At 45.4% G+C, this 15,000-nt stretch overlaps 1 protein-coding gene across 1 annotated transcript in view; it reads left to right on the top strand.

Annotated features, from left to right (window-relative positions):
- The window catches only part of LOC101845503, a gene marked incomplete at its 3' end in the record, with an annotated part of 13,574 nt that extends 1,150 nt beyond the window's left edge, over positions 1–12,424 (top strand). The window contains 4 exon segments of the mRNA XM_013088742.1: positions 328–2,380; positions 4,439–7,233; positions 8,718–11,357; positions 12,272–12,424. Coding sequence (XP_012944196.1) covers positions 328–2,380; positions 4,439–7,233; positions 8,718–11,357; positions 12,272–12,424 — 7,641 coding nt within the window.
- Positions 12,425–15,000: the final 2,576 nt, after the last annotated feature.

The following is a 15,000-nucleotide window of genomic DNA, read 5'->3' as shown; positions in this document are numbered from 1 at the left end:
GTGTGAGCGTGTGTGTGTGTGTGTGTGTGTGTGTGTGTGTGTGTGTGTGTTTGTAAAGGGGGGGGGAGTGTTAACATGTTTGTTTGTGGTAAGTTTTAATATCCTTCGAGAACAATTGTCTTTCTTCATTCGAGGTAGACGGTTAAAAATGCATTATAATACCTCAGTTGAAAACACTCTCTTCAAATAAAGTCTGATAGAATGCATATGTTTGGCAAAAGGGTACTGGTTTAACTTTACTTCTTTGCTTTTTGTAGTCAATATTCTTCTTTTCTTTTTGCTTTTGTTTCGAAGAGTTAACTTTCGTTTGTCTAATTTTATCATCAGAAAGGATAAAATTGCTGAGAATGCTGATGCGTCTCAGCTATCCTCGTCAAACAGCCTTAGAAACACATCTGAGAGCGATCACATCCCGGCGAGGGCTACTCCGTCTACTCCGATGAGAAGGTGGCTCTCATCCGTCAACCACCAGGAGGAGGCTCGGAGCGGGCCATGGCAACAGCGGCATTACCAGCCCCATCAGCAGCTGCAGCAGCAACAGCAGCAGAAACAGCAGCAGCAGCAACAAGAAACAGCTGGCTCAGAGAACGTGGCTGAAAGTTCTGCCTCGTCTGCCCAGAGAGGGAACACGGCGTGGATGAACCTCACAGAACGGCCGAGGAAGAGTATAGCCGGGTCCGACACTGCGGTCACACTTGCCGAGCAGGGCAGTGCCAGGTCGTGTGATGGTAAGCAGCATGACGTCACACGAAATGATGACGTCAGGAGTCATGATATCAAACAACATAGTACCAAGCAGAGGGACAGTGCCCCTAGAAAGGCCGGATCGTTTTCTGGTCGACAGCAGCAGCCTCGAATCGAAACTGCCCGCGGAGGACTAAATATGACCTCTGGCTCATTTCTGGGGAGGAGTCAGGTCGTAAAGAAAGGTCCAGCTCAGACAACTGTCGGCCATGTTGAGCAGGAGGTAAGCAGTGCAGAGGCTGACAGCGGAGTGCATGAGCCGGCCGATAATATGGCCATGGATCAGGCCGAGATTGACCGACTGTTGGCCAGGAGCTTACACCTCCGACGCTCCAAGCGTGGCGGAAGCTTGAGGCGTGGGGAAGAAACATCAAATTCCAGCAGTCATACGGTAGGAATGGATGAGGGAGAGGATACGCCCATCTTAGTCTACGGCAATAACGATGATATACATTTTCAACATTCTGTGAGTATGAATTCCAAAGAGACTGAAAAACCAGAAGTGTTGAATGTATCTGTGGGTGCTTATTTCTCTGATTCGAATAAAGGGACCCTGGATGCAGAGAGAAACACTGAGAATGTGAATGACACCGAAAAGGACCAGGACATGTCTAAGGTCAGTTCCTCAATTGTCAGCAGCGATTTGGAATGCGTTTTCGACGAAAGCAACAAATCTGTGACGGCACTTACCGACGACAAAAGTGAAATCGAACCTAAGACGCGAGCAGACACCAAGTCTGAAATCCCTGTGCGTAGTGCAAGCACGAGCGATGAGCGACACGCAGTTGGTGCAGGCGACACTGTGTCCAGAGCTTTGTGTTCTCAGACACTGGTCCGGCGTTTTTCCGCAAATGATGCAGACAGAAAACAAGACTCGGCTATGGCCATTCCTTCAGGCGTCAGTCAATCTGAGAGGATTGCGCTGTACAAGGAACAGAGGAGGAAACAACTGGCGCATATCTCCGAGCGACTGGGCCTTCAAATGTCTTCTCATAGCGGTGCTAAGCCTGTGGAAGATAAAGGCGATAAGTATTCTAGAGGAGAGCGGGGACACGAGGCGCAAAACCAGGCCGAAAATCTCTCGAGCGCCGCTCAAACTTCTTTAAGCAGAAAACACAGTTTTAAGTTATCCTCCGGTTTTAGGTCGATGGATGATAAAGATCGTTTGCGATTGAAGCCGGAAATGCCAATAACAGAAAGCGAAACCACGTCATCTCCAAAGTTCAGCGAATCTGTCGCATGTGAAAATCTCAAATCACTCGACAAAGAACCAAAAATTAACTATGCAAATACATTGTCCGTCGCACACCATCCTTTGATAGCTAATAGTGGAAGTTCTACAGATATTGTGCCAGCTCAAGGTCGAGGCCATACTTCATCACATCAGACACCCGAGTCGAGTGGTCTGTCAACGGCCGTGACCTCGGGTACCGAATCAGATCTTATTGTATGCGAGGAGAAGGAAGTTCGGAGCAAGATTGAAAGTCTTGTGGAGGTTGACGCAGCGGTGGCTGGAACTACGAAGGTCCTGCCTCATGAGGTACGTGCACTGGCAGGGGCCCTCTGGGACGGGGGGACTCCGAAGCTTTGTGACGCCTCACAGGGGATGGCAGGCCAACAGTCTACTCCTCAGCAGGTACTAACTAAGTTAGGCTCTTATCTGTTGGTTTGATAAGCATTGTTTAGGTATAATCCAGAAAACTATAAACTTCAGCAAAGCGTAATGGTCTTTTTTGTAAGTGTTTTACGGCCCTTGCCGCTGCTTAAGGTCATATGAACGCGTCGTATTAGTTTACGTCCATGCTAAATCATAGACGGAAAATCACACAAATCCTTTCATTTCAAGCAGAAGTCACTTAGAGTCAGCACCGCAATGAGAGTAATATAGTTGTAGTGTTTCGAATTCTGCTTCTGTCTTTTTGTTTTGTCTTGCTTTGTTCTTTCTGTTGGAGGGGGGAAGGGGGGTGGGGGGGGGGGGTAAGTAACACATTTCCTACAAGCTTAAAGGGTAGCTCCTATTGTGTTGGAGAAACTGGCATGAACGTGTATGCTCAAATGTGCATATGTGATGATTACATTGCGTCTGTCTTCCATATTAAAATTATGGATTTTGTGTCTAGTCAAGTGTTCAATTTTCACATAAACAACAAACAATGCATTGCTCCTTTATTCTTGTTGGCTTCATTTTCTGCACAAGGTCCCACCACACTGGTCATTCTAGCTAAGCTACAAAATGATGGCTTTCTTTAGAAACTTTGCGAACGATAGCTTGCTCAGCAGAAGTACAAGTTGTTTGTGGTTTACAATCTTTGTTATTTCTCCAGCAGACCTGATAAAGTTCTGAGACACTCTCAACTTCTTAGGAAGGATACATTGTTAGCTGCCATGTTAAAGCCGTTTGAACACTAACATACCGAAATGATATTCAGTCATAAGGTCGGGTTCCTATTCACATTTTGGGAGAATAGAAGAACATTCGTATTAAGTTACTTTCCCATAAACACAGCATTGCACCGAGCTGAGTCTCGAACCCCCGAACCCGCAACCTCAAAATTACGAGTCCAGTAACATCATGAAGAGTATTCACATTCACCTCTTTTAGTGAGCCTCCGGGATTAAAAGCGGTGAGACGAAGGCATCAGAAACTTTTCTGAATAAAGATACATGTATATTTATATCACGAACTTTCGCCGTTTTCTACATGCTGGATCAATGAGTGTGTCTTCCTTCCAAAGCGAAGGCAAACAACTAGAAGGCCTTTTGTAGCCTCTACCTTAACATATTGCGCCTGTCTCATTTTCATTATGGTTGATACCATTTTCCGGCGTCGTGGTGTACTTGTTACGCCCTTTGCGTTCTTTGAACTCAAACGATCTGAGCTCGATCATCACCTCCAAAAAAATGATCGGGTTATTAAGAGTATTATATGGTCACTTTTAAGCACAAGGGGCCTATCCCGAAAAATGCTGTTTTGAGGAAATCGTAAGTAAAATTTTCACCTCTTGTTCAGTTCCTTTAAAAGACGAGGAGAGTTTTCTCCATAACCAAACAACGAAACCAAACTTCTCCTATATGTAGGCCAATGCCCTGTTTTGGCGTAGGGCAAGATTTCTAGAAACCCCCGAAATCTGGGTTAGCTCGCTTGTCCTTAAAAGCGACCTGTCCGTCTGCTAGTTTGGTTTGGACTGAGACTGCCTGGTTAAGCTCATATTATGTCTACGGTCGAAGTAGCCCACCGTTAAGTTGTCTAAAAAAGTGTGTATGGGAAGTAAAGCATTTATTGCCACTCATTACAACAGATCAAGCTGATTCGCTGATCCTGCTATATAACGCTGTGATATTTTAAATCTTCCAGTCATTTTTGGTCACCTTTGTCTGTCTTGTAAGCCTATGAAAAAACATAGATATAATTATTATACACCGTTTTTATTCAATGGAAAGAAAGCAGGTGTGAAGTACTCGCACTCAGTGTACTCGGTGACCTATTTACAAGAGAAGACCAATTGAGGTATGGGTTTCAACAACTGTCATGAATTTGTCTACCTGGGATTTGAACCCCCCCCCCCCCCTCTCTTTTTTCGCTTTTACAGTCGCCTTGTGTGCGAAAATAAATGTATATTATTATGCTCTCTGCTTTCCAATGCTAAGTGTACGATACTTCAACTATCTGATCTTTAAAATCTATTCTCATCAGGTCGGTGAACTGTCCTCACAGTTGGCTCTGCCACCCATCGAGAGATTTGATCTTAGAGCTACAGGAATAAAGTCCGCTACAACTGTGTCTGCAGAAGAGTCATATGGTGAGAACCCGGAGCAAGCACCGTCGACTACGTTCAAACGTTCCTTGACGTGTCCAGATAATCAGCAGACCTTCACCAACACACGTACTGAAAAGGGCTCAAGCGACGGGCTGGCTGAAAACGCTTCGTCAACTCCCAGCAGGCCTTTTGTCAGAAAGGGCACGAGGTCTCTCCTCCCTCACACGCCGAAGCCACAGATCAATAATTCTCCTTTAGAGGTCAATGAAGAAATCGTTGGAAAAATGAAAGCTATTCCGAAGCCAAGCGCACCCCATCCCGAGGCAGTAGTTGTACAGCCTCCGTATGATCAGTCCTTCACCTCCTTGTACTACCGCCGATATAGACGAAAACCGGAAGAGACTTCAACAGAAAACAACGTAGACACGTCAAAGACTCAAAAGTCGGATACCGGAGCAGAGGCAAGTACAGTTCGGGTGACCAGCATGCAAAGTTCAGAGATTCCTTCTCGCGTCAGCGCAACTCGGAAAGTTTCCCCGAGGTCGTACGTCGGCCGTGCTGACAACCCGCTCTCTACGTCTGTCTCTGTGGCAGTGAGCAGCGACCCCAGTGCTAGGAAAACCGGGACCAACGTTTTAGCCTCGGCGCAATCAGCTCTTAGCGACCGTCTCTCCAAGCCAAAGTCAAGGTCGCAAAGTACACGGCACAGCCCAAGAGACCATCCTGTAGGTACAGGCACAAAGTCAGTCCTGGGAAGCCCGCGTGGGAGCCCGTCGCTAACGCAGGCTCCCAAGGCTCAGTCGACCTCAAAACCGAAAGAGGTCCCTGTTGCAGCTCCTGCCAAAAGTTCTCCTCGTGGTGCTGGGGCTTTGCCTACTCAGCAAAAGACTCCGATCGGTGCAAAACATGAGCCCAATGGGACTCTGGCTAGTACAAAGTCGCGCACTAGCACCACAAACCTGACGCACCGAAACAGTTTTCCTGCAAGAACCGTCAACGCAAACAAGGATACTTCCCCATGTGCCCTCCCCGGAACCTTGCGAACGACTCCAAAATCGTCGCCCCGGGAGAGACAAGGGGTTAACATTAAACAAACACAGACCGTCAAGACACCTGAAGCAAACTTGAATCTCCTGGCGGACTCTCATCGTACGAAACATTCAACTTTGGGGCATCTCAAAACCCCTTCGATCAAGTCCCACCATGACGGCATTCCACCGTCCCGGGTGTCCTCGAAGCTTGGAGGAAGAGCAAATCTCAAGAACAAGCACACAGACAAGAAAGATAGCCCAAGAGGCCTAGGACAATCAGATGCGTCACGTGGGAAGAAAGACTACTCTCTGAGAACCGTGGCAGCAAAGACGGAGACTTTGAACAACAAGCCCGCCCTTGCGGCTTTAGAAACACATGTGCCGAACTTTAAAAGAAACTCATTGTGTCGGATGTCACTGCCAGCACAACTGAAAACTTTTCAGAGCCAGATGCAGAAAACAGAGCCTATTGCAGAAGAAGATAGCCCGACTGGCCCGGCCTTGGGATCAGGAAAACGCTACTCCTTCTCCGAGTGTGCCTCTGTGGGGAAAACTACATCCATCTCTGCCCGTCTTCAAAATCTGAAAAAGGAAGAAAGCGAAGCCTTGGCAAGGTTTCAAAAACTTTTGTTTCGAGGTAGAAAAGTTGAAATTGACGATACGTCTGTTGTTCATACACACACAGAGATGTCCAAAGAGACACAGGAATGTTTCATAAAGGTAGATTCTATAGAGGAGGCAGAAAGAACAGCCAAGTCTCTGCTTGAAGCCGCCGCGCCAAAACATCTTGAGGGACAATTGATCCTCTCTGTTCTTGGGCAAGAAGAGGAAGGCAAATCTCTTGTTGTGTTTGGGGAGACTTTAGATGCGCGAGAAACGTCCAAAGTTGCCGGTAAGGAAAAGCACAGAGTGAAAAAGAATGAAGGGAAAGATTTAAACGCGGTAAATTCGAACAATGCAACTGTCCAAATCGCGGAGACGAACCCGCTCAAACCAACGAAACCTCCCAAACACAGCAGCAAATGTACTAGGAGACCAGCGCCGTCTGTAGCCGAGATGAACCTCAGCGATAAGGAGACGCCACCTTGTGACGATATCCCCGCACGCACGGAGGTTATTCCCAACACTCGCAAGTTGAAGTTCCAACCCATGGTCTGCCAGCCACTACTCAGTGCCCCAGGCGAGGAGAGGGAAGGTGGACAGGAGGAGGTAGCTAACACAGCTGAGGGAAAGGTTGTCGTCCAAACCATCACCAAGCTGAATCTCAATCCGGTGCAAATTCTTCCCCAGAAGACACTGTCTCTAGATGATGACACAGCTCCCATTGAGACAAGTAGCAAAGAGCGATACCCCTTTGAAGGTGGTGAAACGATCAAAAAGAAGACACATACAGATGCTCATCCGTTGGAGAGCCAGAGATACCTTTCAGTTAAGGAACATGAAGAAACCAAGAAGATCACAGAACAATCTCTCACAACTCAAAACCCTGCAGACACTGAACATACTGGCCGCTCGTTCAGGTCAGGAGACGGGGACGTTTCCTCGGTTGCTCCGCGGGAATTCACTAAGAGCAGTTATATAGAAGACGTGAGAGACACCTCAAGTGAGAGAAACTCTCAGCACTCTGAGGTTCTGGCTATCAACGAGGAGGTTGTGGGGACAGGTCGGACACAACTTGAATCGGTGTCATCTCGAGACAGGTAATAATAATAATAATAATAATAATAATAATAATAATAATAATAATAATAATAATAATAATAATAATAACAATCTAAAAATAATACATGTAATAATAAAAATAATTTAAAAATAATAATAATAATAATAATAATAATAATAATAATAATAATAATAATACTTGTAATAGTAGTATTAATAATAGTAATAATAATAATAATAATAAAAATGATAATGATAATCTTACTACTAATGGAGCTAAGGCCAAATTTTGCGAACAGTATATTCTCAAAAACTATTCAATGAAAAAATATGAAACTTTGCCAGTACCCATAACTTGAAACGTAGTGTTGCACTATTGTATTTTCATTAAGATCAAATGTGTGAGAAGAAAGCCAAGTTTAAGTTAAATTCAGTCCTTTTGTAGCGATCGCCATCATTTACTTCGACATTGTATATTCACTGCGGAGTGCCAACTGCGCCAAAGGATATTTTGTGTTCAGTTGTACATTAAGTAGTTTACGGGAATTCCCGGTTTCGGTCTTACGCCTTTTGGAGGACGAGGAAGAGGTGTAGGTGTAGATGGAGGAGGAGGAGAAATGAAGAAGAAGAAGAAGAAGAAGAAGAAGAAGAAGAAGAAGAAGAAGAAGAAGAAGAAGAAGAAGAAGAAGAAGAAGAAGAAGAAGAAGAAGAAGAAGAAGAAGAAGGAGGAAGAGGAGGAGGAGGAGAATGAGGAGCAGGATGATGAGGAGCTGGAGGAATTAGAGGAGGAGGAGGAGGAGGGGGAGAACAAGGAGAAAAAGAAGGAGAAGAAGAATCAAGTAGTATTACATCTTACAAAGTGGTGACTTTTTCGTTTGTTACCCTACCTCCTCCTCCTCCTCCTCCTCCTCCTCCTCCTCCTCCTCCTCCTCCTCCTCCTCCTCCTCCTCCTTCTCCTCCTTCTTCTTCTTCTTCTTCTTCTTCTTCTTCTTCTTCTTCTTCTTCTTCTTCTTCTTCTTCTTCTTCTTCTTCTTCTTCTTCTTCTTCTTCTTCTTCTTCTTCTCCTTCTTCTTCTCCTCCTTCTCTCTCTCTCTCTCTCTCTCTCTCTCTGTCTCTCTCTCTCTCTGTCTCTCTCTCTCTCTCTCTCTCTCTCTCTCTCTCTCTCTCTCTCTCTCTCTCTCTCTCTCTCTCTTTCTGTACTGCTCATTGTCAGCCATGTGAGTGATAATATTCCAATGTGAATATTTTTAGGGGCTTATTTTTTAACAACTGTTATTTTTTGTTTTGTTTTTTATATCAGTTTCCTTTTTGTAGGGTAATCGTTGTACTGTGTATCTTAGTTCTTAAGTTATTCTTCAACGGTGAAGGATTTCACTCGACAAAGCTTGTCTTTTCTCTCTACTTTTTGCTCCTCTACTTTTTTATCTTTTACAATCCAATTTCATTGGAGCCCAGCTGTAAAGTACAACTCAGTTCATCTAACCAAAAAGCAAATTGAAATATATGTTATTGTCTTCTACAGATTACCAGTTTCCGACTATGAACAAAATGACACAACGACATGGCAAACAGGTTCGCAACCCGATGACTTGAGCAAGTCGCCGCGCCAGCCCCGGACCAGCGAATGTGACCGTGCCATCAGGGAGCGTGTAAAGGAGTGCTTAGGAGGTCAGTCTGAGGGAGCCAGCGCTTCTCTCCAGCAGACTAGGGGCCCGAGGCCAAAATGTGACGTCAAACAGAACGGTGATCCGCCAAAGGGAAACCTGGATGATACTGTACAGTCGGGCTCTGTTGTTTCAAACTCGTCTGAATTATCGCGCCTTTCCCGGGCTATTGTGGCGGAGTCAACGAAGGAGGACTTTAGCTCTGGTGTAAACAAGAAGCCGGCTGTTGCTCGTCGTGAGGAAGGAAAAGCTACAACAAAATCGTCTGCTGAGTTCAGTTCCAATTTCAAAAGCGAGATAAACCGTCACAGAGGAACGTTTTCTGGGCTCAACGGAAGCCGTTTGGAAGGAGACCCTTCTGAGTGTCAGACCCTGTTACACGTTGAACACGAACCTGCACAGAACGCGTCTGGGAGTCCAGCATTAGAATATGACTCTTCTTCTTCAAAGCGCCCCGTGCCTGATCCCGTAGAAGTAATTGCAGTCGCTAATGTGAACAAGAACAAATATGATGCCCGACAAGACTTTCGTGAGAGGGAGATCACAGCTAGTGTCAAATACACTGACGTCAGGGATCCTGCTCCCCTTCGCTCGTATATAGACCACGTTTCGAACAGTTTCGGGAATGCGAAATCTACTGTCTCATTGCCTTCCACACGGGCTGGGGGTGCTTTTGTATTCGGGGGTAGATCCGGGAACAAGACGCAATGTTTTAGAATTGGGGGTGATCCTGTCTCTGACAGTGTGCTCCAAACTGTTGATGGAGAGAACCGTGAACAATGTGGTCACGATCACAACGTTTCTGACTGTGTGACTTTAGGTGCAGATGTTGTGTCTGTCTCTTGTCGCGGCGCTACGGATGTTCCGGAGAGTCTATACTCAGAAGGGCAAAAAACTGCATCTCATGACGTCACTGCACCCGCGGAAGTTGAGCTTTCTTCAGTCTCTGACCTTGCCGGAGATCACCACAAGGAACATGACATTCGTAAGGATCGTGTTCTGAAAAAGTTAGAAGCCGAAGCGGAGGCTAAACCCTCACTGACCTGCGGAGTCTTAAGCAATCCCGAAATAACATTAGGAGATAGCAACGAGTTGAGTCTTAAACTTGAAACATCGATGAACAATATTGTCCCGGGGGATGTTTTTACTGAACAAACTGACGAAAGGGGAACAACTCCTACTGTAAAGGATGCGTCGGTGAAATTTGTGCAAAATAGACAAGCTGATATCAGTAGCCTGTCAGAACGTCACGGCGAAATCCTGAAGACCAAAGACAAAGAGCCGCCGCCCCCAGAGGACATACGCCAAGTTAAAACTGTCCCAATTGTTTCCTACCCCGGTTCTGGAATGATCGAGTCTCCTGGTTTGCCTACTGTGACGTCAGTCACTGATCAACTCAACGTATACTTTCATAGCTCATCCGCCGAAGAGGGCCAGCAGATTCTGACCGAGGCAGAGCTCACGTTTCAGGAACACCCACAGAGAACAGTTGTTCACGATGTGGCAGACGAGGCAGCAGACACCAGAGCTTATTTAACTTCTTCCGCCTTCTTTGTCAAAGGTTCACCTCGAAGCCTCTTGAAGGAAGAAAAAGAAGAACTTGCCCACGAAATCGCATCTGTTCAGACCGTCGGTCAGCCAGAGTTGGCCCTAGACCTTCACACCCTGACACATAAACCTGAGCTGATTGGCTCCAGTACTAACAGTTCATTAGTTCCCGATAACCAATCAAGTTCTGACAATAATTCCTCTGAAAATCATCCCCCAGAAAAGTTTCAACATCCATGCTCTATTGAAGGGCTGTCGCCCAGAGCAGCCAAAGTTGGGAAGCTTGGAGATAGAATTAAATTTGTTGAAAGGCTGTTGAATAATTCCTCAAAACCTGATCCAGAAAGCGGTATTATTTCTGAGCAAATAGGTGATGCACAATCAGCCTTACCAAAGTCTGGGGAGAGCTCAGACAATGCCATTGTTGACAGAAGTGTTGATTTTAGGGACTTGAAAAAAGTTGCAGAAGCTCACTCACAATCTCATTTGAAGAGCTCTTTGGAGAAGCCACCCACCATTCCTGATCCTGACGCTTTTGCCACTGAGAGTGCTGAGATTGTTGAACATAAAGACTCAGAGAGCAAGGCCCAGTCCCAACATAGCTCTAACCTCACCACAGCGGCGATAAATGCCACTCGAGCGAAATCGACAGACTGGGAGAGAACCTCGGAAACAAAACCTAGCAAAGTGTCACATAATGACTTTTCGGAAGATTTGAAGGCAAAGAAGTTGCAGGAAACTCATTCCCAGCGAAGTCAAGGGGCTTCAGAGTCAAGTCAGGAAGATAATAATAAGCTGGGGTCTAGTGGCAAGGCCAAAGGCGACAGTGTGGTGCGGAAACTGTCCCCGACCAGGCTCGACTCTCTGTATTCCCGCCTGGATGTGTCAGCCGACAGCTTCCACTCGCTCTTCCTGCAGAACGCCCTCTATTTGGAGGATGCCTCAACTAGGTCAGTCATGAAGACAATAAGTTTTATTTGTATGTGTGTGTATGTGTGTGTGTGTGTGTGTGTGTGTGTGTGTGTGTGTGTGTGTGTGTGTATGTATGTGTGAGTGTGTGCGTTTGTGTGTCTGTTGTGTGTGAACAGTGTGCATGCTTGTTTATGCACTTTGTGTCGGGGGTTTTTTGTTGGTTGTTTTGTATCAGTATGCAAACTGTGGGAAGACGCATGTGTGTATGTGGGGAGGGGGGAGTGTATATGTGTGTGTGCACTGGTGTGTGTATGTATTTGTGTGTGTTTGTGTGTGTGTGAAGGTGCAGCTATCACAGGGCGTTGAAGTGTACTCAAACTTGACGTAACAAACTGTTATAATCGGGTGAGCTACACCAGTGTCTACTGCCATACATCATGCATTCTGCAGAGCACATCACTCAGATCGAAATTCCCAAAAGAAAAAAACACAAACGTAGATGTTGTTGTTGTTGTTGTTGTTGTAGCAGTAGTAGTAGTAGTAGTAGTAGTAGTAGTAGTAGTAGTAGTAGTAGTAGTAGTTGTTGTTTTTGTTGGGGGTGTGTGTGTGTGTGTGTGTGTGTGTGTGTGTGTGTGTGTGTGTGTTTGTTGTTGTTGTTTTTGTTGTGTGTGTGTGTGAGCCTATTCGTGCGAATTGTTTGGAGCCCCGAAGAGCGTGCTCTTCGCCAGGGCTACCGCCTCTCTTGGTTAGCGGGTGAGGCAGTCCAAGCTCCCTGAATCCTCCCCCAAAGAGATGTGGCGGGGCATCTCTGCAGCCAGTGCTCCAAATTTTGAGACTCATCGCTGTTGTTGTTGTTGTTGTTGTTGTTGTTTTTATTGTTGTTGTTTTGTTTATTGGTACTTTTTGTATTGATTATATAAATTAAAATATTGCTATTGGCATCTCCGAACAGCGAAGACCAGGAGCGTGCCCCTCCTTCTACAATCAGGAAGAGAAGATCTCTACACGGGCCCAGAGACAGAGGACTGAGTAGGGGAACGGAGGAGGGAGCGAAGCGGGGACCGGTGAAGCTGAAGGCAAAGAGCAAGTCACTGCGAGAGACTCGGTGAGTGCATGGGTTGTTCCCCTTTTGCTTATTTTGTCTCTTTCCAGTCAGTTGTTCACCCAAAACAAGGACGTGTTTCTCACAGGTGGTTGGAGAGCGTCACTAGTTGGCCTTCTTTCTTTCTTTGAGAATGCTGAAATAGTATGGGTTTAACGCCTCTCTCAACACTATTAGGTTATTTCAGAGGCGGTACCTCCGAGTTTAGCTTCCATCTCCGAAACGACCGAGCCAAATGGGAATTTCGTGTAAAGTGCCATTCCCAAGGACACAACGTCAGACCGAGCAGAGGCTCGAGCTCCCGAACGATGACGAGTCTGGCTGCCTAACCACTAGGTTAACAACGCCCCGCTTCCCTTCTTTGTCTCCTGCCTGAACGTCTGTCTTAAGCTTTCCGCTGCACGAAATGGCCTTCATTTTGTCGATGTGTATTCCTGTGCTCAAATAGTCGGACCGAAAAGCGTCTTGGTTTGCTTTTCGTTGTCTTTTCCGTGTTTATTGTTTTTGGCGTTGCTAAGTGAACGTTCCAGAGACCTACGCAGTATGTGTCTTACTTCTATTATCCTTATGTTTTCCTTATGGAAATATTAGGCATCTTATCAATAATATAGATTACAAAAATAACTGGCGGGTGGTTGGCGGGTGCTCTGGTGCGGTTTGCTTCTGCCTTCCTAAAAAAACATATATCGTCTCCTATCGTTTCTCCTTCCTTTCTGTGTATGTTAACTCTTGTAACACATCTGTTCTTCGTCCGTTATATGACCGTATTGTGTTGCAAGTGCCGTAATACTCCAACTAAAAAAAATTAAAATAAACACTTGTAAATGCTTAACGCCCCATCTCCCAATCGATACAGTTCTATCCTGTGGACAAGCATGTGTGGTAACACGGGCAGGCGTTTGGCCATCGCACGCACAAGACCCAAGTTCAATTCCCGAGAGGGAACATTTTTATCTGACATCTCGGTCTTTCTTCTCGGGCGTTGTATCCCTCTCAGACCGGGTTTGATCCTGACAGGCAGGATTGAAGATCACCCTTGTAGTGATCTAAATTGTGTCGGTTGGGGGCGTAAAAAATCTATATTTAAATTTTAGTTTTTAACCCAATCGACACAGCTAGATCCTTTAGGAGGCCGGCTGCTTTGACTCCGCTTGTCATGGACATATCTTCATCCCAGCAGAAAGACAGACGTACTCGGTGAAATACTTTTTTCCAAATGTTAATCCAGTGCACGTCTTGTAAGAGCTGGTGGCTGGAAAACGCTTCGGATGGTTTCAATAATTTCTTTACCATTGTTCTATCCTATCTATCCATCTGTCCTGCTCTTTCCCAGCGTTATACGGGATGCATATTGGGGGATCGGGTCGGTTTGCAAGCCAGATTCGGGGCGCAAAGCGGCTATTACAGATATGTTTGTTTTCAGACGACAAGTCGGGAGATCGACCGGACCCGATCCGACCAGATCCCATCCGCAATGGGCACCCGGTATTAAATGATCGATCGCTGCCCTCTTCTGTACTCAAACTGAACGTCTTGTGCGACGTACAGGCAGTGCAAAGAGCCGAACAGTAACACATCAGACTCAGACGCCAGTGACCTGCCCTCCTAATGCCTTGTATGTACTGTGTTCGCTTGAAATGTCCTCTCTATGAGGAACGTGTTATCTGAGCATTGTCACTTTCCCGCACAAAGGTGAGGTTGATCCCGTCATTTGTCATAACACAAACAGCTACCCCGCAGTGTCCGGATCGGTCGCTGTAGGGTACACGCAACCGAATGGGGAAAAAAACCAACAAACGAGGAACAAACATACGCGTCAAGCAGCCTATACTCACACAATTTTTTTGGTCAAAAAGTTTTACGTCAAATTATTTGACAATTTTTTTATCGTGTATGACTGGTATTGATGTCCTCAGAGTATTGATGTCAAAATTTTAAGTATATTCAAAAATTATATATTTTTGGTGCAAACCTTCAAATTGTTTGTGTATGTGTGGTACCCCATCAATATTCTGAGCAAACTTTATTTTGTTATTTGCCGCGTGATAGAAAATTTCAACATGGAGCCATCTAAAGAGGAGAATAAAATTCTTCTTGAGCTGATAGATGTATATCGGAGTTTACCTGTGCTTTGGAAAGTGAAAAACAATGATTATTCTGAAAGAACATTTTTAAAATGATGCCTATCCGACTCTTCTAGACAAATATTGCGAGTGGTATGAGGCAAGCTGCAGAAGATCAACCCATTACGGACGAATTTTTGAAAGGAACAGAAAAAGTTCAACGAGTTCACTTTCGTTTCTTCTTCGTCTGTTTTTTTTTTTTCTTTACTGTTGGTGCGTCCATGGCGAGGTCTAGGCACAAACTGATCATTGCGCAATATAATAAATAATATATTGAGCGTATAGGGAGAATGTCAAACTGTTAATATTTTTCACGTCAAAAAGTTTGACCAAAAGTTTGTGCGTGTATGAGCTTCTTAAGAATGAGTAAAAATAATTATTTGACAGTTCTAACGAAATACACCTCGCTAACCAACTCACTGAGAATCTTATGTTGGGTCACTTTCTGGGGCGGGT

Source organism: Aplysia californica, unplaced genomic scaffold, assembly GCF_000002075.1.
Source record: "Aplysia californica isolate F4 #8 unplaced genomic scaffold, AplCal3.0 scaffold00802, whole genome shotgun sequence".
Classification (NCBI taxonomy): Eukaryota; Metazoa; Mollusca; class Gastropoda; order Aplysiida; family Aplysiidae; genus Aplysia; species Aplysia californica.
Note: the sequence above shows the minus strand (reverse complement) of the source record. Positions and strands in the feature narration are given on the sequence as shown.